Source organism: Camponotus vicinus, unplaced genomic scaffold, assembly GCF_025532165.1.
Source record: "Camponotus vicinus isolate PSW18456_S1 unplaced genomic scaffold, iyCamVici1.0 SCAF_5, whole genome shotgun sequence".
Classification (NCBI taxonomy): Eukaryota; Metazoa; Arthropoda; class Insecta; order Hymenoptera; family Formicidae; genus Camponotus; species Camponotus vicinus.
This window is the reverse complement of record NW_028141977.1, coordinates 10,792,466-10,815,540: the sequence shown is the minus strand read 5'-3', so window position 1 is coordinate 10,815,540 and position 23,075 is coordinate 10,792,466. Positions and strand designations below refer to the sequence as shown.

At 30.9% G+C, this 23,075-nt stretch overlaps 3 protein-coding genes across 5 annotated transcripts; all 3 read left to right on the top strand.

Annotated features, from left to right (window-relative positions):
- Nucleotides 1-6,267: 6,267 nt before the first annotated feature.
- Nucleotides 6,268-8,786, top strand: LOC145971538 (uncharacterized). Its single transcript, XM_083099287.1, has 3 exons — nucleotides 6,268-6,521; nucleotides 7,217-7,358; nucleotides 8,499-8,786. The coding sequence occupies exons 1-3, from the start codon at nucleotides 6,455-6,457 to the stop codon at nucleotides 8,713-8,715; spliced, it is 426 nt and encodes a 141-aa protein (XP_082955413.1). The 5' UTR covers nucleotides 6,268-6,454; the 3' UTR covers nucleotides 8,716-8,786.
- Nucleotides 8,787-13,566: 4,780 nt separating this feature from the next.
- LOC145971988 (uncharacterized) lies at nucleotides 13,567-16,382 on the top strand. 3 transcript variants are annotated; one of them, XM_083100140.1, is made up of 5 exons: nucleotides 13,567-14,201; nucleotides 14,297-14,609; nucleotides 14,987-15,107; nucleotides 15,231-15,414; nucleotides 15,494-15,622. In XM_083100140.1, the coding sequence occupies exons 2-5, from the start codon at nucleotides 14,595-14,597 to the stop codon at nucleotides 15,495-15,497; spliced, it is 324 nt and encodes a 107-aa protein (XP_082956266.1). In that variant the 5' UTR covers nucleotides 13,567-14,201; nucleotides 14,297-14,594; the 3' UTR covers nucleotides 15,498-15,622. The 3 variants fall into 3 exon arrangements, with proteins under 3 accessions (XP_082956266.1, XP_082956265.1, XP_082956264.1); XM_083100139.1 differs by having other exon boundaries at nucleotides 13,567-14,609; XM_083100138.1 differs by lacking the exons at nucleotides 13,567-14,201; nucleotides 14,297-14,609; nucleotides 14,987-15,107 and adding exons at nucleotides 15,765-15,874; nucleotides 16,126-16,382 and having other exon boundaries at nucleotides 15,277-15,414; nucleotides 15,494-15,680.
- A 150-nt stretch (nucleotides 16,383-16,532) lies between these two features.
- LOC145972394 (uncharacterized) lies at nucleotides 16,533-18,743 on the top strand. The gene is made up of 4 exons (XM_083100954.1): nucleotides 16,533-16,617; nucleotides 17,272-18,054; nucleotides 18,157-18,405; nucleotides 18,514-18,743. Exons 1-4 carry the CDS (start codon nucleotides 16,533-16,535, stop codon nucleotides 18,741-18,743), a joined length of 1,347 nt encoding a protein of 448 aa, XP_082957080.1.
- The last annotated feature ends 4,332 nt before the right edge of the window (nucleotides 18,744-23,075 follow it).

The window sequence follows — 23,075 nt, the reverse complement described above, 5'->3', positions numbered from 1 at the left end:
CTTGTTTAATACTATATATATTTACCAGTAACGTTACTTAGCACTGATTCTTCTGCGTTATAAATAACTTCAATTTAACGATCTCGACATGTTTTTTTACTTATCTTCTCTCTTATCTTCGAATTCGATTTCAATTGAAATACAAGAGTACAACATTATTTCTACAACGATTTTTATATTCACATTGGAACACATAAAATTAAAATATGTACATTATACATCTCAATTAAATTTATCACTAAATGAGGCCATCTTTTAATCTTTAATTCTAAATTTACATTTCGCATATATAGAGCTTCTTATCTTTCCATACGTGTCCTCCACTTACATTTGTGTTTTTTTTTTTTTTTTTTTACGAAAGCTTCTTGACATTGTGCGGCATTTCTGTGAACAATTCTCATTCAAATCAATTCTCAAATCTTCATTTGTAAAGATATTCTTTATCGATACGCGCGATTATCTCTCGACTATGTCTTCGGCATCTTATTCACTTTCATGTAGATGAACTCGCCAGACAATAAGTCAACCCCACCAAGATTCCCGATGACGTTCTCCTTCGCTCGGTAAGTATATCGGATAGCATCATATATGATGTCATCGACGATGATTGTCTTATCGCCACGTGCCATGTGAACGCAATAAGGTCTCTGCACCACGCGTGTGAGTGCGGATGAACGGAGGATATAAGAATATATATGTATAAGAGAATACATAAGAATAAGATAGTACATATTACAATTTAAGAACGCACTCATTAAGTTTCATTTATTCTTCCGTTTCAAGACTGGTCTTGTTCTTGTTCCTCCCTAAATTTCAACTATTAATTAGTAGCAATCGATTTACACATGATTTATCTATCTGTAGTCGCTGATAATGGCCACGTGCACGATCAAATCACTTATTTAATTTTCTGCAGAGTCATAGTTTGATCGATTACGTGTATCTTTTGACTTAGATTCGCAATGTTAGATAAGTATTAAATGCTTTGCTTAAATAAGTAAATAATAATTGTATTGGACTTAATTATTTACTTTTAATCCGCTTATTTATACATAAAATTGTTTATTATAAATTAGTTATTTGTTATAAATTATTAATTATGATGAAGTTATGAATTATAACTTATTAATCTAATTGCGACGCTAATTCTCATTACAATACACTAATTCAACTGTAATTTAATTTTCAAAAGTTCGATGAGATTTACTTTTATAAAATAAAATTATATTTTTGATATCCACTTGTGAGGAATTTTGTGCAATTTTACTCAGAAATATATCAAAGATAATTGTAATATTCTATTTTTCATCATTTTTTTTTAAGCAGATTAAAAAGAATTCTTACTTATATTAAATTTATAATAATTTTTCATACAGTTTTCCCCTGAATCTTATTCTAGATTACAATTTACTAAACTATATATATTTTAAATCATCTTTGAAGCAATTGTTGATCTTTTACCTGTTAAAGTTTTGAAAAATACTTGATAAATAAAAAAAATAGTAAAAAAATTTTAAACCAAATGTTTGTATATTTCCACATTGATTTATTATTACAGAAATTTTTACAAGATATAATTATGCAAAAAAATAAATTTTATTTACTCATTTTGTATTTTTTGTTCTTCAATAGGATACATTTTAGCCATAATTTCAAAAAATTTATTAATGCGTTCATGATATTGATATTTACGTTTGAATATAAATTCGCCTATGTAGTAAATAAAATGTTTATCTCGAATACTATATCGTGGAATTCCAGTTCGAATATCACGCCACAAACGTTCAATATTTTGAGTGTGTATTCCTGTATATGGATCCACGAAATTTTCTGTGTGATTCACTTTTTTATGTGTATAATTATAATTACTTAAAGAATCGTATACTCGCCAACAATCACTATGGATAATAGTACCAGATAAAATACGATGACGTATAATTGGAATTAAAACTTCCAATGATCGTCGCTCAACTGGTACTATAAATAAACGACTAGTGCTTCGTTCGATAGCTCCAAACAACCATTGACCAGTTACGAGGCATCCTCGATGATATTTATATCTACCAAATTTAGCTTCATCGATTTCCACAATTATATTTGGACCGCCAATTTGTTTTTTGCCATCTGCTATGTATTGTACTAGAAGCTATATGTATATATTATATATGTGTGTGTGTGCGCGCGCGCGCGCGCGCGTGTTCGTGTGTATGTATGTATCTCTATACATGTGTAAATATATTAAAATTGTAAAACGTACCTCACGACAAAAGTGTATCCAGTCAACAGCTGTCTCAGATGAAATTGATAATTCATTTTGTAAAAATAATTGACGTGGAGAATTTAATAATAAAAAATAACAAATTAAACGACACATTTTTGGTAACGTTAATGTGCTACGTGCAAACCACGTTCTTGTTAGAGCACTAATTTTAAAATTACACACTTGTTATTTTCGCTTTCTACCATGAACTTGTTTATAGTACGTTACAATACAATGGAAAATTAGGGATTCCGATCGTTGTACATCCAAATGTATTATTTTATTACACCACGGACATTTTACTCGATGCAAAATAACTTTCTTTTGAACTAAATATTGTATCAATTCAGCATAATTATACGTCAAATGTAGAAATTTGTGATATAACATGATGAAGAATAAGTAATAGAAATCGTTCACAATGATATCTAAGGAACAACTAAACACTTGTATTGTATATAAGTAAGAATCGAGAGAGACTACATTCTACAGAGACTACAATTCGTTTATATAGGTTATATAGTTCTATCTACACAGTGTCAATAAAATTTACATTCCATTTATTACTTCTTATATTGATAACTTTTTAACGAATCACGAGCGACGGCTAAAATCTTCTGAAGGTTATTCAGAAAGGTGACCACTTTAACATATGTCAAGGTTAAGGTCATCAGAAGTTACTCCCTTAAAGTAAATAATTACCTATTCAAATTCATACGTTTATCTTACGTAAATACATATATGCATGTTAAAATCGTAAAGCTATTCTTATGTTGCGAGATGACTTTGCGGTAATACTTCCTAGATAAATTCAAAAGATACATAACAAAATATACAATAAAATATACCTACTATTTTACATACATTTTATACATGATATTTTTACAATTCACATAATTGTAATAGATTGTAATAGATTCTTTGGACGCAAGTTGAAATGATTTCGTTTTAAATGAAAATACCGAGGAGGACTGTGATTTACCGTAATTTGTCAATTTAATATTACAGTATATATTTTCTAACAAAAGCTTCTCAAAAGTAAAAATTCTATCAAAATAAAATCTTGAAATTAACGGAGAATATGATTTTGTTGTCTATTTGTTTTTTTTTTATTTTAAATTGCGAAAAGAGTTTTAAGAGTTTGCGAAAATACTTTTACTAAGGAAAAATATATCTTAAATTTACTTAAAAAATCTATCTTTAAAAAGAATGTTAGTAATTATGAAGGCACTTATGTTCTTGTAGGAAAAAGAAAAATCTGAGAAAAAACTGAGAACTCTGCGAGTCAAAAACAGATTTCACGATGAGAAATTTGACTCTAACAGTCTGCATATCTACACGTGCGCGCACATCAATAACGTAAACGCGATCTAGTTAGCAACAAGATATGTTTATTAGCATCTGAATGTTCGTTGAATATTTTTTGCAAAACATTGTCGTCAATACATGCTCGTATATCTTCAGCATCTAGCTTTTTGATTTTCATTATTCCAGCTTTTCTGACGCTCTTTCTATGCTAACTTCTCTTTTCAACGCGATTCTAAAGTACTATTGAGCGAATTGAAGACGAACGAAAAAATTCTAATGTAGATGTCACAAAAAAGACAGGTGTTAAGTATCTGATCCGATAAGAGATAAAGGGGATAAAGTGTACAATTCCAAAGATGACGCATGCTCGTGAAAGATTTAAGATATAAAAAAATCAATAACCTCCAATAAAAAATTTTAGAAGCGCAAAACTCCTGCATTGTTGTCACATATTAATATTGATAAGAAATTGTGATTGGACTATAAAAATGAAGTAAATCGATATATTGATCGCGATAGCGTATTTTAAATTTTGATATTTTAATATTTTATAATCTATTATATCTCGTTCGCTATTTTTTTTCTCATCTGTATTTCGCTGTTATACTTCGCTCTTTCTTTCTCTTTTGGATATCGAAAAAGCATAAATGAACAAATAACCAATCATATCGAATAATTTTAATTTATCTTTTAAGTATTTTATTTATTTTAATAAATACTTAATTTTTTCATTTGAAGTATATGTATTTTATTTTATGTCTTATATAAGTAGTAATCGTAATGTCTTTTTATCTTTTGAAGAATTTTGTAACTAGAGCGATATATTGAGAAGCGCGTGTAAGTGATAACGTAACGCAAACACATCGATTATAGGAATGTCCTAATTATGAATCGGTCGCATATATGAGATAATTACAAGATCGCTTAACTTTTTTCTCGTTTTGTTTTTGATCTTTTTACGTTTTATCATAACGTGTATGTCGACAAGATTAATGTTTTCTTAAAATTCACTTTTGTCACCATACAACAGAGATCATTTTTATGAAATATTTGTTTCGTATTCCATTATACGTCATAATGATTAAAAAACCCAAGAGCATCACGGTGTAAATAGAATTAATAATCGTCGAGTAATTAAAGTTTTTAGCATTAAGATATATATATAACATATTTATTTTATACTAATATAATATTAATATAACAGTGTTTACTAGGTATTAATTATATATATGCGAAATATTATGTCTCCTTCTTTACCATATTACGATATATTAAAAACAATATTAATTAAATTAAACTTTAATGCATAAGTTTAAAAATAATTAGTAAATTTTAATAATAATAATTTGTGTAAACAAATAAATAGTGTCTAATTGTATAAATGTTTTGAAATACTTGTATCAACATTATCAATTTCTATTGTTCTTATTTCTTTATTTTAATTCAAGTCTGTCTAACCACTAGTAGCAAAAGAGCCAGCGATCCCATTCTTATCGATACGGATTTTCCCCACCATTACGCTCACAATCTCAACGCGCGGCATCATATGATTTTATTTATACAGAAGCAGATGTGTCGCAATAATAACCGATTTCTCAAAACGCACGATGCTTCTAAATTATTTTTAATAAACTAAAAAACAAGCGTCGGGAAGCGTCGACAAATCACGAATGAATCACGAGACGCAGCGCGGCCCGCGGACAAGCCTGTTTTAATTAGATTTTAAAAAGATTAAACCAGACATATATTACCAATTTTTGAATACGTACAAATTAGAATTACATAAAATCTCTCTTATTTTATCGATGTATTCTCTTCTGTTTTTTTGTAAGCAGAAAAAATTTATCTATTCATTAAACATTATAACAATGATAATATTAAAAAAATGGTACTATTTATTATAAAAAAAAAAAATATATATATATATATATATGTATATATATATATATGTTACATCGATAAAATAAGAGAGATCTTATTTAATTCTAATTCCTATGTATTCAAAATTTGGTAATATATGTCTGATTTAATCTTATATATATATATATATATATATATATATATATATATGTACATATATATGTATAAAATATATATACATAAACATATATATATACATATACAAAATAATTCTACGTGTCGACTTTCTCTTTAAATTATTCGTTTCGTTCTGATCTCTAATTAATGTTTTAATTTATGTTAATTAATAATGTTTTAATTTAATTTAAAGTTGATAGATTGTATTCGATAGCAAAATTAAATCATATAATGTAAAATATTATATTTAGAGATATTATTTATAGTAAATTTACAAAATATATTTACATGTAGTAATTAGAAAAAGAACATGAAGAGAAAACTGGTCATGTAAATATTTTTTGTTATTTAAAAATTTAATTATTTTTTATATATTGCATTTTAAAAATACGTAATTGTAAAAAATATTTAGATTTATATATAATTAGCAACAGTTTTCATAAAGCGAAATATTTCGTAAAAAAATAATTATTGCTCTTTTTCTTATCCCTAAAAAATTTTTCCTCTTGTTAAACACATGACTGCAATAATTAAATTATTTGCAAAAAACATTTTATTTTTATGTTGTGAATTTCAGGCTAGCATCCTCATCATTATGTCTTTTTCTTTTTCTTTTCCACATATTTACCGATACATAAAATGAAAAAAATGATCGTTGACCAGTTAGGAATAACGGAATATACGTCGACCGCGTTCTTTATGAGGAAGGCGAGAACCGTAGTTACAAGTTGTGTGGGTTTATGGAAAGAAATCGAAGGAGTAAGAACCGTAAACGATTTCATTTCTCTGAAAAATCTCAGCCGTGTTAAGAGCAAATAAACTACGATCTTATTTGTTTTTGATAGGAATATGTCGTTCCAGTTCATTTTGTTTGGTATCAGCGTTCTTTTGCATTGCTGCGTGTTCGGTTTATCAGGTGAGTCGATTTATTCGATAATTATATTATTATACATAGAGATAAATAAATAAATATTTTCTTTTGAATATTACACTTTATATATTATATCTGTTAATAAAAAAATAGAACTAATAATAGAAAATCTGTTAATTAAATTTATATAGCAGCTGAATAACTGCAAATAAAAATAGTTAAATATTTATTATGTGATTTTAAAGAATGTTGTATTAATAATATTTGTATGCATAGATATATTATAATATTATAATATTATAATATTATAATAGATATAATATTGTACATATCATTCCCATGTGCATGCTAAGGTAAAATAAATATTTAACATATTTTCTATTTGTAATAATAACAATTATTTCAGATTGTAAATCCATTAAAAACAGCATTAGACATATTAAAAATAAAATCTAAACATATTCTATTAAACATTAAGACGATAAAATATAATATTTTAAACATTTTTTTATATATAGAAATATGTTTGACAGATATTTCAAATAAAATTGTGTGCAATTTATAACAATCGAAAATATATGAATTCTGAAAAAAATAAAGTCTTTTATTTTAACAATAATATTAATCGAAAACTGTTACTTTTTTTAAATTATTTTATTATATAAATTTATTGCCTCAAATATTGTCTTCGATATTATTATTTGACAAAAAAAAATATTCTTACGATCTATTTGTTTCAGATGAAGATAGAAATTTAATGAGCAATCATGCATTAAATGCAACAAATACAATGAATGCACCATTAACGCCTTTGCCAAAAAATGAAGTACGACAATTTCAAGGAAATTATCATTTTCCTCCATTTACATCTGGACCACAAAAGTGAGTTTATCATAAATTTCTATGTATATTATATTTTTATATTTATTATAACAATATTTTATATATATATATATTTATATTTATATATGTTTATGTATATTTATATATATATTTATATTTTAATATTTATTATAACAATATTTTTTATATAATAACATTTTATTATAACAACATTTCTGTATTGCGACTTACAACAATACGTAATCAAATATGAGATATTTAATGTTAAGTAATTAATATCCTTTTTTTTATTTTTATTTTCACATATCATAACATATTATTACATATTATAAAATACTAAGGCTATTCAGAAATTACATAGATTTTTAATATTACTCAGCATGATGATAAATTGCAAATAACACTAATCTTCAAAATTATTCTGTTTAAAATGGAATATTCTATATTTAAATCTCATTATGTATTATTAACAACTATTTAAAGTGATGTACTATAATAATAAAAAATTGTTTGTCTCAAGTTGTTAAACAAAAACTTGGTTAAAAGTAATGAGTAATGTTTTAGTCAGATTTCTTAGCTTACACCTACTGCTCCCTTCTTATCACTCGTGCCTTAGCGACAGCGTCATCGAACGCTCGTAACGTATATGTTTTGTAACAATTAAAAATATTTATGTTTTGAAACGTAATTAATAATAGAATAATTATTTTTATTATTAATAAATAATAAAGAGAACTTAGATAGATTGCCACATTACATTTGTGACGCGCTCCGTAGTTACGAGCGACGCGAGCGGTAAGAGGGGAACAGTAAGCGTAAGCTGAGAAATCTGGCCGAAAGTTGCAAGTAAATCCCACTTTTAGATAAATGTTGATGACGCTTATACGTTGAAAATATGTATATATTGAAAATTTATACTAATTTAATTTAATTAACTGACATCAATTTGTTGATTTACTATATTGTATATGCAAGATATTGTTAATCTGAATTTTTAAACAATTCTTTCACATTATTAGTACCATTAATGTCAAAATTAAAAGATCGAAGTATTTAATAAATATCAGTAATCATATCATCAAATTTTAACAGAATAATAAATATATATAAATTAAAATGAGAGTTAAAAACACATATATATATATTACGAATAATGATACTTACACATTTCTATTTCAGATGTCCTTTGTGTGATAGTTCGGTATATCCTTATTGTGGCGAGAAACTGTTACATGATGCCTGCTGTTGTGTCGATTCTCACGATTTGCCTTATCAATGTAGATTAGCGGACTGCCGATTTCTACATGCCAATAGTTGTAGGGAACACAGATTGATCGCCAATTGTTGCTGTAGCGACGATTATCGAGCTGTCTTAAAAAGTTTCGCACAAAGATAAATTTATTATACAATACATATTTATCATCCGTGGCAGAAACTATAATTGAATAATTTGGGAGAACAAATAAAATGTGCAATATATAATTTCATGTTTCATATTTGTACTAGAAATTAAATAATTAATTATTAATAAAAAATAAAAATTATTAGAAAAATAATAGAAAATAATAGAAGTTAATACAATAAATAGAGAACTAAAAAATAGAAAAAATGCGATTATAGTGAGAAGAATATTTATAATTATTGTGAAATAAAATGATTTATTATGAAATAAAATTGAGTAAAACATTTAGAATAGCTTTCTCTAAAGTAATAGAATAAGTAATAGAATAGCTTTCTCTAAAGAAAGAATAACAATATCATTGTAGAATATTTGTTATTCAAGAAAAAAAATAATATTATCTTTTTCATCCGTACAAAAAATGTCACTAAATAGTGATGCCAAAATGGACACGCTCGCACCCGACAATGGAGCAGAGGGAAAAAGGCTAATTGGAAGCATGACTCACCAGATTCCACACTTTTTCTTTTTCATCCGTACAGAAAATATAACTAAGTACAGTGATGCCAAAATGGACACGCTCGCACCCGACAACGCAGCAGAGAGGAAAGGGGGAAAATAATATTATAAATTATTTTTGAATATTTAAAAATAATAACATATAAAAAAATGATCAAAATCTATAACTATAATTTTATTGCTCATAAATAAAATTTTTACTTGTTTTTAATAGTTCTCAGATAGAATTAACAAATTCCTGCAAATCTAGGATCGAAATAAACGAACAAAAGGAATGAAGTATTCGATTATTTAGACACAGGTCACATAGCATTCACAACTCTAAAAGCATACTAATATACTTGGGCCGCAAAAATATAATCTTGATCAGAAGAAACTTTCGGCGAAAGTGATTCGAAATTCGTTTTCCTTGATAGAAGGCTCAGAGGAAAAATGTATGAAGGGATAAGTTATGCCATGATTGATCGGAATCCATTGATCTTCGACGGAGCGGGTGGTCAGTTCACGGAGATCAATGCATTAAGGTCATACATGTGTCGAAGGAAAAAGATCGTACATGTGTCGAACCCTTGTGTCCACGTGCAACCCATTTCTCATGCTTTCAATGGTTACATATGTTACGTTCAGCCGACTCCACGTTTCCTTCCTTCCGCGAGGATTTGTCCATAATACGAACCGTTGCTAAACTCACCTCCTCCTTCTCTCCTTGACGAACCGTCGCTAAACTCACCTCCTCCTCCTCTCCTTGACGAACCATCACGAAATTCACCTCCCCCCTCTTTCCTTCTCTTCCTCCTCCGATTTATTCGATAATTATCTTTATCGATCCTAGCGATCTCCGCATCGCGACACTCCTCACCCTCCTTTTCCCTGAGTATACTGGTCCAATCCTTCCAGGTTGTTTTACCGTAGGACTTGGTCCCATATACCTCCCCATATTGCGCAGTTTCTTGAACGTCGCTCCCCCTAATATCATTATCCCCTGCTTTACTCCAGTTACCGATTATCCTTTAGCCATACCCATAGATTTCTTATGGAGAAAATATCCTCCACAATCTAATTCCTTCCATATCTAATTAACCTTCCTTGTCTCGTTAATACACGTATACACTCACACAGAATTAACTATCATTTGCACAGAAAACTCAAAATCATAATAATTTCCGGTCGAGCATAGAGATAAAAAATAGTATCCCCCCTTAATCTGCTCGACTGACGACCTCCGTACTCGTGTAACACCCGCGAGAAAACACAAACACATACATACCCACTCATACACCCACACACACTAAATATAGCGCACTTAATTATAATTCCTTTTTGTTTCTTCTCTTGTGTTTAAATGTACCAAGTATTTTTTTAATAAATTTAAATTTGTAACTAAATTTCTTAATTAATTCATTACCCTGCTCTCATTCCTATCCATCAAAGATCGCGCATTGGTCCCACCCTGTGTAAAAGGGATTAGATTCCCTTAAAAAGGAGACTACCGAGCGAATGCTCGAAGCAGAGTAATAGCGACTTAACGAGAGTCATTTACTTGTTTTTCGAGTCTCAAAATTCGCTCGACCCGAGTCGCTTACCTCCTGCTGCGACTTCGGGAAAATATTACCTGTGTCACGTCCTTCCTTCGACCCATTCTTCTCCGGGCTTTTTTTTTTTACGAGAGAGGAGAAAATGCTACTTACGCACACTCCGGCCCCCGTAGGCCGGAGTAGTGTGGGACTCGGCCTATTTATCGGCCTCTACCCACTAAAAACTCCTCTCTTTACGTCCCTCCGGTAATGGCGAGTCTTCCGGGCGGTACCCGCGCTAGCATTACTCGCCCGGTCAACAAGTGCCAAGTGGGCTTCCCCCCTCATCCTTCTCCGGGCCTGGATGTAACGCATAAGTAGATTCGAGTGCTCTTGTAATCGGCGATCGCTATGTCTAAACACTATTAAATGCCATAAACCAAATGAGGAAAAAAAGGCCTTAGAGACTTGTATTATGTAAAATTGAACACTTAACACAAAAAAAAGATTTTTTGTTATAAACAAAATTTAGTGTTATATTAAATTTTCTATCATATGAGAATAATTGCTTCTTTGAAACCGTATATTTGATGAAAAAAGTTAAATAACTTTTTTATTTTCATGCCTTGCATTTTTATATATCCATATGTTTGTATGTATTCAACATTATATGCGATTGCATGATGAACGCATGTAATATATGATAACATTGAATGCGATTTTCTGAAATTAAAGATAAGAATCTAAAGTCAATCTTTAATATGAATAAAAGATCTGTTATAATTTTTTTCAGAAAGCTCTCTTTATTATATGATATCAGTGATCATTGCTAAATCGCGACTAATGAGGTCATTGACGAAATCGGGTGAATTGATAGTTCGGTTGCCCGCATTTCAGCGAGCAGCGTTAAATGAATGATAAATGCGTTTCGGATATGCGCATTTATGCCAATAAATAAAATTATCATTGATGAGAACTGTCGAACCTGGTGGAATTTCATTACCACTAGAAACATAAAAATATAGATAAGAGAAAAGTCCTCGTTTACATTACACAATTCTTAATTACATTTGTAACATTAAGAACTATATCTTAAAATCTGTTAACAATTGTTCAACAAAAATATATTCTACAAATATTTATTATTTATATCAACTGATAATGTTATATATCTATGATATATCTATGATATATAACATTATGAGATATGAAATAATAATGCAGTAATATTATCAAGTAAATAATATTTTATAGGAAGTCGTAAAGAGAGATATATCGGATATGCGCATTTATGCCAATAAATAAAATTATCATATGAATAATGTGATATAATACGATAAAATACAATGGGGTCAAGTCAAGGTTTACACGTGTCAGCGCGTTCGAATAGTCTCAACAAGGCACCACGTACATCATTTCAATATCACTCGACATAAGAAGTTATGAATATATATTAAAAGATTTTGTCAAAGATTATCGGACGGGGCCAAATGAAGATAAAATCATGCTCTTATTGTCATCTTCTTATTTGCGAAAAGAAAATTTATTTTATCTTATTTTTCATCAATATAATTGATTGTTCCAACTATCTCGATACAACTGCAAAAAATTAAATATCAGATTAATATAGATTGATGTTTTAATCAAAACCTTTAACCTATCAATGAATAAAACATAAAAGTATTATAAAGCGTGGAACGGAAAACAAAAAGTAAGTAAAACAATCAATCACACTCTTAAATTTCTTTTTGTGTCTCTTGTAATAAATCTGGTGTTCGATTATTTCTAAATTTATTTATATTTATTGTTCCTTTTTTATTCTGTTGCAGTGTTGCTATAGAATTTGAATGATTTATATGACTGATTGTTAGTCGAATTGATACAAGATAGAATTCATACAATTGCAGAAGGCAAAATTAAAAGGAATGACTTGTACTGCGTGTATCATACTGAAGAGATTATACAGGATCATACAGTAAGCTGTGTTTTTATTTAATATAATATGGCAAATTATGTGTTGCATTTTTAAAATGTAATAATTCTGATGATATAATATGTGCATCTTATACTCATAAAAATGGTCCTCTTTTACATAATATTCCTTTCACATAAACTCAATTCACAAATTATTAAAAATGGGTCATATTACATATAGTTGTAATAAATGTGACAATTGTTGTATCTTAAAAAGTGATATTATATGCATTATAAAAAACATTCAAATCTCAACAAAATATTATTTTATTGTAAAAAAATTTAAGAAAGTTAACAATTTTTATGATTGTGTGTAATAGAATCAAAATCAATGGGATTGTTTAATGATCAAATTTATCCGAACAATTTATTATTCATTCATCATGCATTCAAGTTCAATTTTTTTTAACTGTACTACGTTGTCTTAACTACTTGAAAAAGTCCCATTTGTCCCGTTAACCATCATACATATCGAATCCTTCTCAGTTCACTCAAGTCACATGTACGACCTCTTTTTCATGGCGATACTTAAGGCCATAGGTCACGACACATTTTAATCGTAAGATTTATTTAATAGAAAATGACACATGACTCGCCGCCATGTTGAGGATAGGACAGGCGCTTATATTTGAGTTTTTATTAAGTTGTAAAATGATTTATTCCCTAGTAAATAGTTTTGTTGGATATGTAATAGCGTTTTCCCATCTATATATATATATATATATATATATATATATATATCAATGCGTCTTCGATATTCAATGATCGAGAGATTCTAGATACGACAGATGGCGCGTGCTATGCGAAGAGTCTATCTAGCTTCTAGTTTTCTTTTAGTTAGTGAGTAATGTTCTTTATCGCACAGATTGTAGTAACGTTATCTTTTCTTTGTTTTAGAAATATATAATTATTACTCCTTGTAAAGGTTTCTTATTCTATAAAAAAAACCATCAGGTTATGGGCCCAGGAAACGAAGACTATTAAAAGGAAATAAGAAAAATAAACCCGGAAAGAATGGCAACGTTGAATCCTAACCAAATTCAGAAGCTCGGAGAAAAAAATTATGAATCCTGGAAAATTCAAGTAAGAAGTCTACTTATATACAACGAACTATGGGCATACACTAATGGAACGGAATTAAAGACCGAACAAAATGCAGCGGAGTGGAGAAAAAAAGGATGAAAAGGCATTGGCCTTGATTTTATTAAGTGTAGAGGAAAGTCAATTAAATCACGTTAAAAGAGCTCAAACATCACTTGAAGCATAGGAAAACTTAGTAGTACTCAAAAAGTACACGAATCCAGAGGTCCTGTACGAAGAGCTGCATTAGGCTGGATCCTCATACAGACACCGGCGCTTTAGCACCAGCGCTCAAGCGCTGTTTGAAATGTTGAGCAACAGCCAATGAGAGCTGTCCAATTGAGTACAATCGAAGTGATATTTTTTGTTCAATTTTATAAATAAACTAAATAAATGGTAAACTATTTTTATTATGTTTCTTTGTATTAAATGACATGTAAATCTATTTGATTTTACATGTTTTTCACAAAATTAAAAAATTCGATCTTCAGTAGCCACAAAACTGGTCTAGTGATTTTTTGATGACAATAGCGCGTCCAAAGTTCGACCAAGTTCAACTTTTTCAAACAGCATATGTACACACGAAATTTTTGACTATATAAAGTGTATGTATGTAGAATACGTAAAGTACGTACTATATATGTTGAAAGACAAAATTTATTTAATTCGATGTTTTTGATCGGTGTAAATACCGGATTAATGAATTTTGTCTTTTATTAGATGTAGTACGTACTATATGTAGAAATACTTGAGAAAATAGTTGTACAAATAGTTGAAGAGTTGCAAGAAATGGCCAACATCCAAGTAAGTATTTCAGCGAATATCTTTTTCAATAAAATTTCGCAATATATTGTAGAAATAAATGTGTATATAATAAATAATAAATATAATTGCACATTCCATATTAAAAGTGTAATAAAATTCTGAGAAATTATGTTATTTGTTAAAATAAGGTTATAGTTACAGGGAATAACATTACGTTATTGATAACTGAACGAATTTTTAGGAAATTATGTAATTTTTTATTGAATCTTCATACAAAATATAAACAAAATTTTAATGAATTTGATAATAGTTTCATTCACTATATGGGGGATGCTGGACACTTACAGTTATAATCTTTTCAGAGATTATTGCTATGCATGTCTACGTAAGTTAACATGTAAATTTTCTTTCTGTAGGAAAACATTTGTGCATTATGTGATGCAACAATAGATATTGACATCGTAATGGACCATGAGTATTACGAACGATATACTAAAATCCATGTTGATGATGCAGGCTACGTATACCCACAGCTTGGTAAGTTTTTATCATTTGTATCGCAATTATTAAAAATGATTATCGACATACAAATTATATTCAAGAGCATACTTATATAGCGTATTATATTTGAGGACATACTGTATAGATATACTTTTGCAGATAATGGTATGATTGTCGACCCAAATGAAATTAACGATGAACCATTGACCGAGATTCTTTGGAATGAAATGTTGATTGGCGAAGTCCAAAAGCGAGAAGCCTTATGGAATTTTAATTCCTGTTACCGAAAGGGGCAGGAGTATTGTTCAGAAATTGTGGGAGGAGGTAGTGTCTGCTATGAATGGTATGTTAGCCAAGCACAGTCATATTTCTTCATATAAAATATTCTCGAAACAATAATTAGTTTGCAATTTTTCTTATAGGTAACATCAAAGATGTTAATGAGGCCAAGAATATATGGAAAAAACTCCGTTACAATTACAGGCGAATTTTAATACGGGAGAGCAATAGCAAGAAAAGCGGCTCGGCTGGTAGTGGAATGAAAAAAAATAAATGGCCATACTATGAAATGATGGCCTTCACTAAAGATCTCTTCATCGAGAATAGAAAGTAAATAATAAAATCATACATATAAGACATTGTTTGTAAATGAATAATGCATTTTTAATTATGTATTTTGCCTATTATTTATAGAAGAAGTTCCAATGTATCAGTATCAAACCTGTACAATGATGATACAATGATGTCGGTTGCATCGACCAGTTCATCTTCATCAGTACCAGAAACAGAGGCAAAACAGAAACGTAAATCCATATTTTGATTTTTGGCAGGGTTTGAGGAAGGATTGTTAGAACGAAGAAAAGTTGTATACAATTATATCTTTTAGAAAAAGCACATTTTTATGAATTTTATCTGAAATAAAAACTATGGTCTCGTAAATTATAATTCAGAACTTTTTCTCTTTGGAAAAAGCAAGCATCTCTGTTTTAACTTTTAATTATAAATAAAAAATAATCCAACTTCGACTTTTGGCATTATATAAACATTGTTACAGGTCGCTCATCCGAGTCAAACGAAGCAATATTAATGAAACTCACTTCTTTGTTGGATGCACCTCTACCTCCACCGCCTGAACTCGTCTTACCACCATTACCTGCTATGCCACCGCAGAACGACGAAGTAGAAAACGTGATAGGACTAGTTCGGGCAGCGTTAAATAGAATACCTCTTTCAAAGAGACATGAGTGTATTGTAGAATTACTTACATTTTTATATTCACGCGAAAACTCTTATAAATAAAAAATATTTTTCAAAAAATATGTGATTACGTGTTTCTGATAAGTTAATATAAATTGTTCATGTAGCATAATTCTCACAGTCAATGTAGTCTTTTCGTTGTAATAATATCTGTGTAAACTGTTTTTCTATTGCAATAGAAAGCAAAATTTAACATCTTTGAATATGATTATCAATCCGCTTAACGTTGTTAGACTTTTATTGGTGTCAATAAATTCAATATACAGTGATGGGAAAAAGTTCCGGAACGGTTAAATAATTTTTGAACGGTTCAAGATAAAGGGCTAAAATTTATATGAGTTCAATGGGACTATAATATCGATCGTTTAACGACAAAACCCCTCATCCAGCCCCCAATGGAGGGCAGGGGGCGACGGGGGGGGCGAATTTTTGTAATGGCACGGGGGGTCGAGTGACGGCTCATTTGAAAGGGTTTTTCAAGACGAATACAACGGATTTTGGAAAAGTTCGCTACAATTTTTTTTCGCGGACTTATGATGATTTAAAAGTAGTCGGTTGCGACAGCCCACGAACGGACGGGATAAAAATTTCCATGGAATTTTTATCGATTCAAAATTGTCTCAGACGCGCGCGCGCGCGCGTGTGTGTGAGTGTGTGTGTGTGTGTGTGTGTGTGACTGTGTGTGTGTCCTGCTCTCGGCGTCACCCAGGATCAACGACGTGGACGTAGCAGGAAACTGATCCCTTCGGGGTGTTGGTTTAACGTGGTAATCCCCTAGCCTCTCACGTGCGTGCGTGCATGTGTGTGTGTGTGTGTGTGTGTGTGCGTGTGTGTCACAGCAGAGACAGGGACCCCATAGCTCGTCATTTCCATGGTATTTATTGACTCCAAACCCTCTCTGATGTGTGTGCTTCTGCGTATGTGTTGTGTTTAATGTATTAAGTGCTCAAACTGACTTATAAAAGACGAGCTGTTGAGTATTGGCGACATCGGGACACTGATGAAAACAGTAATGACAAAAAAAGGAATCGTCCTCTAAAAGTAGTACAAAGTAAATTTAGAAGAGTTTCATCTGAATGTCAGTTAAGGCGATGGAAAGAACAAATACAATCAGGTGGAAGTCGTATAGAAAAATTATCTTACATCTCCAAATTTACACATAATAAATTTACTGCAGCTGTTGAATCAGGATTCATGGTTCATGATATTGATCTAAAAAGATGGGCTTTACAAGCTCAAGAAGAAATAGGAAATTTAAATCCTATATTTAAGGCATCTCACAGTTGGATAGCAAGATTCAAGAAGTCTCACCGAATTGTTTCAAGAAAAGTTACGAAGTTTGTCACTAGAAGAACATTAGAAGATTCTGCTGATTTGCAACAATCAGCTGATGATTTTCTGGAAACAGTAAAACCTCTTATTGAACAGTTTGGATCTGAAAATATTTACAATTCAGATCAAAGTGGTTTCCAATTGGAAATTCATTCTGGAAGATCATTGTCTAACCAGGGAGAAAAGAAAATAGAACGTGTCGTGCAATCCATATCATCAACAACTCATTCATATACGATACAACCAATAATATCCTGTAATGGCAATTTGTTGTCACCTTTATTTATTGTATTAAAAGAAGCTAATGGTAAATTTGGACCAAGAGTAGAAGAAAATTTATTTAAACCAGAAAATGTTATTGTAAAAGCATCGAAATCTGGTAAAATAACATCAGGTATTTTCCTTTTATAATTACTTTCTTTAACAAACTTATTTCATTTAACAATTTAATAAGAGTCATAAAAAACTATTAAATTAACATTTATATTTTTTACAGATCATTTTAGAATGTGGTTAGAAGAAGCTTATTTTGCAAACATTGGTCCTAATAGCGTTCTTCTTATCGATTCATGGACTGGACATTGCCCCAATACTATTTCGAATTTAACACCTCCAGGAATACATATTACTACTATGATAATACCGAAAGGAACTACAGGAAAAATACAACCATTAGATGTTTATGGATTCAGAATTTGGAAAAATTTTGCTAAAATATTTTCAGATACGGTTTTACTGTTGGAAAGTAATATAAATTTACATGAACGAAATAATATAATAAAATTACAATCTTTGATACATAATCAATTGTCCTCACGATATCGAAACTTATTTAAATATTCGTTGTTAGTAGGATATTCTGATGAAGCCAAGGCATACCGATTATGGGAACGAGGAACTCGAACAGTTTTTAAAAGAAGAGATGTCCGATTCATCGAAGATCAGAATACTACCTCGTACAAGGATGAACTGAAATTATTTGAAGCACCTATAGATTTAGCAACCCCAAAAGCTAAGGAAGAAGAGTCTCAATCAGAAGATGACATAGATACAGATCTATACCAGATGAAGACAATAATCTAGATGAACCTCAAACTGAACCTGCATACGAAGAGCTACCTATCCAAACTGAAACTCCCAATACCATTCGCGTACCTGGACGTCCCAAACTAGGAAGAACCGGAAAGAGAATGTATGTGTTCGCATGTGTGTCTGTATGTGTATAGCGACTAGCTGATCGCAGCAGGCGCCCCGTGTAAGCACCCGCGTCTGACGGTGAGTCGCGCCACCCTTACCTGCCTCTTGTATTCGACCCGTCGTACGTTAATTACTTCCTTTAATAATTCAAAAACTAAGCTTCGGACGAAATTTTGCTAAAGGAAAAATCGTCTTAGAATTGATTCAAGAATGTGTCATTTCAAGGACAATGGGGTTATTTTGAATCACCCTGTATATATATATATATATATATATATATATATATATATATATAGACAACAGCAAAAGAGCCACCGATCTCACTTTTACTGCTACGGACTTTTTCCACCATTACGCTCACAATTTCAACTGCATCATATGATTTTATTTACGCATAAGCATGTGATAAGATTTGTCGCAGTAATAAGCGATATTTATCAAAACGCACGATGCTACTAAAGTCCTTGACAAACTAAAAAACAAGCGTTGGAAAAAAAATGAATGGATAATTAAACGCGGCGCGGGCCAAGCATCGAACGTTGCAAGCGGGGAAGCCAAGTTCTATGGTAGGGGAAAGAGGTTCGAGTGGCCCGCGGACCGCGGGTTAGATAGGCATGATTTATGTTAAAAAAACTTTAAGGTGCTAAATATTTTTTATTAAAATAATTTTTATTAAATAATTTTTATTAAATAATTTTTATTAAAATAATTTTTTTTTTAATATATTGTCTTTTATTTAAAAACCGCCTGGCATACGGTGTAGAGATATAAAGATGGAAAGAGAAAAAAGAACTGGAAAAAATTATGTTGGATTATGCGAGATGGTTATTTAAATTAGACTTTTACATTCCAAGGTACATAGTAACAAGAGAATTAGGGATTGATAAATTAAAAATAAGATGGGGTCTAAGAGCAAGAAGGTATATCTCTCATATATGAGATAAAGAGGGAATGAGGAAACGCAGTATGAATGAAGATAAGTAAATTGTAATCAAGTCCCGCTCTAAGTTGAAGTGAATAAAGTTTATATATATTTAAAAATCACCTTTTATAAATAAAGTAAATATATACCTGAATATAGACCTGATAAATGAGAAAAGTCAAAAAAATTCTAACTAAACTCTATAATCTATTTTAGAATTTATGAGGCATAAGAAATCGACGATACAAATTTTACTACAAATACCTGAACAAATGTCGCTAAAGAAAAAAAGGATCAATAACGAAACCTAAAGGATCAATAACGAAATCTAAAGGATTAATAACGAAACTTAAAGGATCAATAACGAAACCTAAAGACCTAAAAAAACCTAAAAAAAACTCTATCAAGAAACCGATAAACCTAATCAACAACTGCAAGATAAATCTTACAAAAATTCGAAACCTTAGAAACTAACGACAAATAGAGACCCGAACAAATTTTCTTAAATCATATAATTAATAGAATAAAAGGCTAAGGACCAGACGTTAGGTGTTTACGTAAACATAGGCCGTATCTTGTATTGCATGTTATGCGAAAGACAGATTGGACTAGGTTTATTAGATCTATTTTGAAGGCCGTAATCGAAAGAATTTATTTATATAATTGCAATATTTTTGAATCTTTTCCTTTTCTTAAGAAATGTAACATTACTGAAACAGAAAGTACCACATATTTTCCTGTTATTTCAAAGTTCTTAAATTTAAAATCTGATGTAAAAATATGCTTTGGAAATTCTGTCGAATTATTTGGAAATCATATTGAAATTAATAATTTTATATGTATTTCTTTTCATGAACGTTTACTTAGTTTTTCTAAGATAGTTTCTTTATTTGTATATGATTTAAAACCATATGCTATATGTCAAAGTTACAAAACTTTATCTGTTTGTAAAAAATATTTTTAGATTTTAATAAATACCGAATTAAATGCGTAATTTTTATTTGGAAATCGTATGTATCCGACGATGAATATTTTTGTCGAACATCACATTGAACAAATATGTTACATCGATGGTCCATCATTTGATAACAACTGATAACTGTGTGATAAATTTTTAAGTAGTGTTATCTCGAGCTATTGATGTTGTAATGTTGAATAAAATTTGCATTCGAATCGAGTTTACGACGGGCCAAAGAGATAAGCGGAATCAGGATCTATCTTAAAGCCGGATTATCGGGGTCAAGTGTTTTTTCAATGTTACTACTTGGTGTTCTTCGAAGATATTTAAATATCTACAAAGTTTTACACGGACTGAAATCTGAAACTTCCAAATTTTAAATAAATCTTTTTTCTGTAGTTTGTTACGTCCAGCCGACTCCACGTTTCCTTCCTTCCGCGAGGGTTTGTCAATACTGATATATTTTTATCTCGGGCCTAATAATCCGTAAATATCCGTCATGAGAAAATTTAGAAAATATCTCTGACCAAACCCTATAATCTATTTCGAGGGATAGAAAATCGAAGATATAAAATTTTATCACAAACACTTGAATAAATATCAAGAACGAAACATAAATTATCAAGGATCGACAATCTAATAAAAATCGAAACTTTAGAAACCTGAACAAATTTTGTAAATCTAAAATTTAATCGAAGGACAAGATATGTACCTACGAAGGAACCGGCAAATCTAACGAACGCCTGAGCAAACCTTGTCGAAGGACAAGATATGCAAAAGGCAACCGAAGACAGAGTATGAAAAGGAAGCTCTCGAGGAAGACCATTATTCAGTCGTGATCAATCCTATATCCGGCGCAAGTTATTTCAAGTAAAGATTTTTGTAAAAGTTCCGAGTAATTATCGTCCAACTTCGTCAAAGTGCTTAGCGACTCCCTCATTCACGGGAACATCACGATCTACTGGAGAACTTTTCGCATCAGCAACCAACCGACCAGTTCTTTGACTATCAGCTCTTCGACGAACAATTCTTTGGCAACCAGCTCAATCAGCATCAATAAAATAGTAAGTCCATTCGATTCTTCATAGCGGTGTATAATTTCTCGATTTTCCTATATCTCATTGTTTTTTTTTATTTTTATTTATTTTGTTATTATCTTGCTCTCAGTGGAATCCCGTTCCACTCGCACTATTTCTGAGAGGCATTGCGCCAAACGGAACAGATACTATCGGAACCGTCGAACGCGGAATTTATTGGCTCGAGCTGTGAACGATCCCTCATTCATATTAGACTTAAGCCGAATTAACACCAACCTACCCGTTGCAAGAATCTTCTTGAAAATAGTATTCAAGAAGATCCACGAGACACTCCCTACCTATCTCTAGGAACCCTTCCTCCCAGTTACTCCCCTATATATGAGGTAGAACCCGATTTGATAGAAGTAGATCCTCCATCTGATCCTCAATTATATTCACCTCCTCCTTCTCCCCTTAACGAACTATCACCAAGAAAGAAAAAATTAAAAAAACAATTGGTTGTACATCATAAAAAATTGCTCTAATTCTCATAAAACTTGTTTTAAAAAAGTTTTTAGAATTGCCTAGTGTTTTTACTAATATTGTAGAATATATGAATGAATGTCAAAATAATATTACATTGCTAACTTCAGTTTATCATGGTGAAATGTGGAAATCCACAGTATTAAAAGAAAATAAATTTGTTCTACCAATAGCATTATATTTTGACGACTTTGAAATCAATAATCCACTAGAATCGCGCAAATCAGTTCACAAATTAGGTGCAATTTATTTAAGTCTATTGGGACCATATATATAGGAAAATAGAGATGGAGTGTATCATTGGGGGTGGGGCCCCCACAGAGGGAAAGGGACGAGATAAATCCGCCATGTTTTTGTTGCCCAAAAAGCGGTAATGTAGGGTGCGTTCCACTTAACGACCGCAACGATCGCAACGCCCCTAAACTCGTTCCACATAACGACCGCGGTCGCTATGATCGCGCGTGAAACGTCATAGATGACGTCATTGATTGCGACCGCATCGAGCCCACGACGTCCGCAATCTGTAGGTGGGTCGGTGTGGTCATTCCGGCGTTTTAGCACGCTTTTTAATTTCTTCGAGGGCATCAACGAAATGGAAAGAGAAAATTTCGTTTTACGATTCTATCAACGACAGGCTGGTGGAATTAAACCTGTCGACAGAAGATGCCACTATGAATGAATCTATGAGCAGCCTACTTTTTAATGTTAACTCATCAGTATATCAGTAATGTCCCTTTTTTCAGACATGGTATTTGCAACGTCACTGATGAATGCTGCTC

Excerpts from the sequence above, each read along its gene's own strand:
- LOC145971538 (XM_083099287.1), top strand. The coding sequence starts at position 6,455 with ATGTCGTTCCAGTTCATTTTGTTTGGTATCAGCGTTCTTTTGCATTGC. Across the intron at positions 6,522-7,216 it reads CTGCGTGTTCGGTTTATCAG|ATGAAGATAGAAATTTAATG; the intron begins GTGAGTCGATTT and ends TATTTGTTTCAG. Across the intron at positions 7,359-8,498 it reads TTTACATCTGGACCACAAAA|ATGTCCTTTGTGTGATAGTT; the intron begins GTGAGTTTATCA and ends TTTCTATTTCAG.
- LOC145971988 (XM_083100138.1), top strand. Across the intron at positions 15,681-15,764 it reads CTCTTCATCGAGAATAGAAA|AAGAAGTTCCAATGTATCAG; the intron begins GTAAATAATAAA and ends TATTATTTATAG. Across the intron at positions 15,875-16,125 it reads AACAGAGGCAAAACAGAAAC|GTCGCTCATCCGAGTCAAAC; the intron begins GTAAATCCATAT and ends ACATTGTTACAG.
- LOC145972394 (XM_083100954.1), top strand. The coding sequence starts at position 16,533 with ATGATTATCAATCCGCTTAACGTTGTTAGACTTTTATTGGTGTCAATA. Across the intron at positions 18,055-18,156 it reads ATCTGGTAAAATAACATCAG|ATCATTTTAGAATGTGGTTA; the intron begins GTATTTTCCTTT and ends TATTTTTTACAG. Across the intron at positions 18,406-18,513 it reads TACGGTTTTACTGTTGGAAA|GATATTCTGATGAAGCCAAG; the intron begins GTAATATAAATT and ends CGTTGTTAGTAG.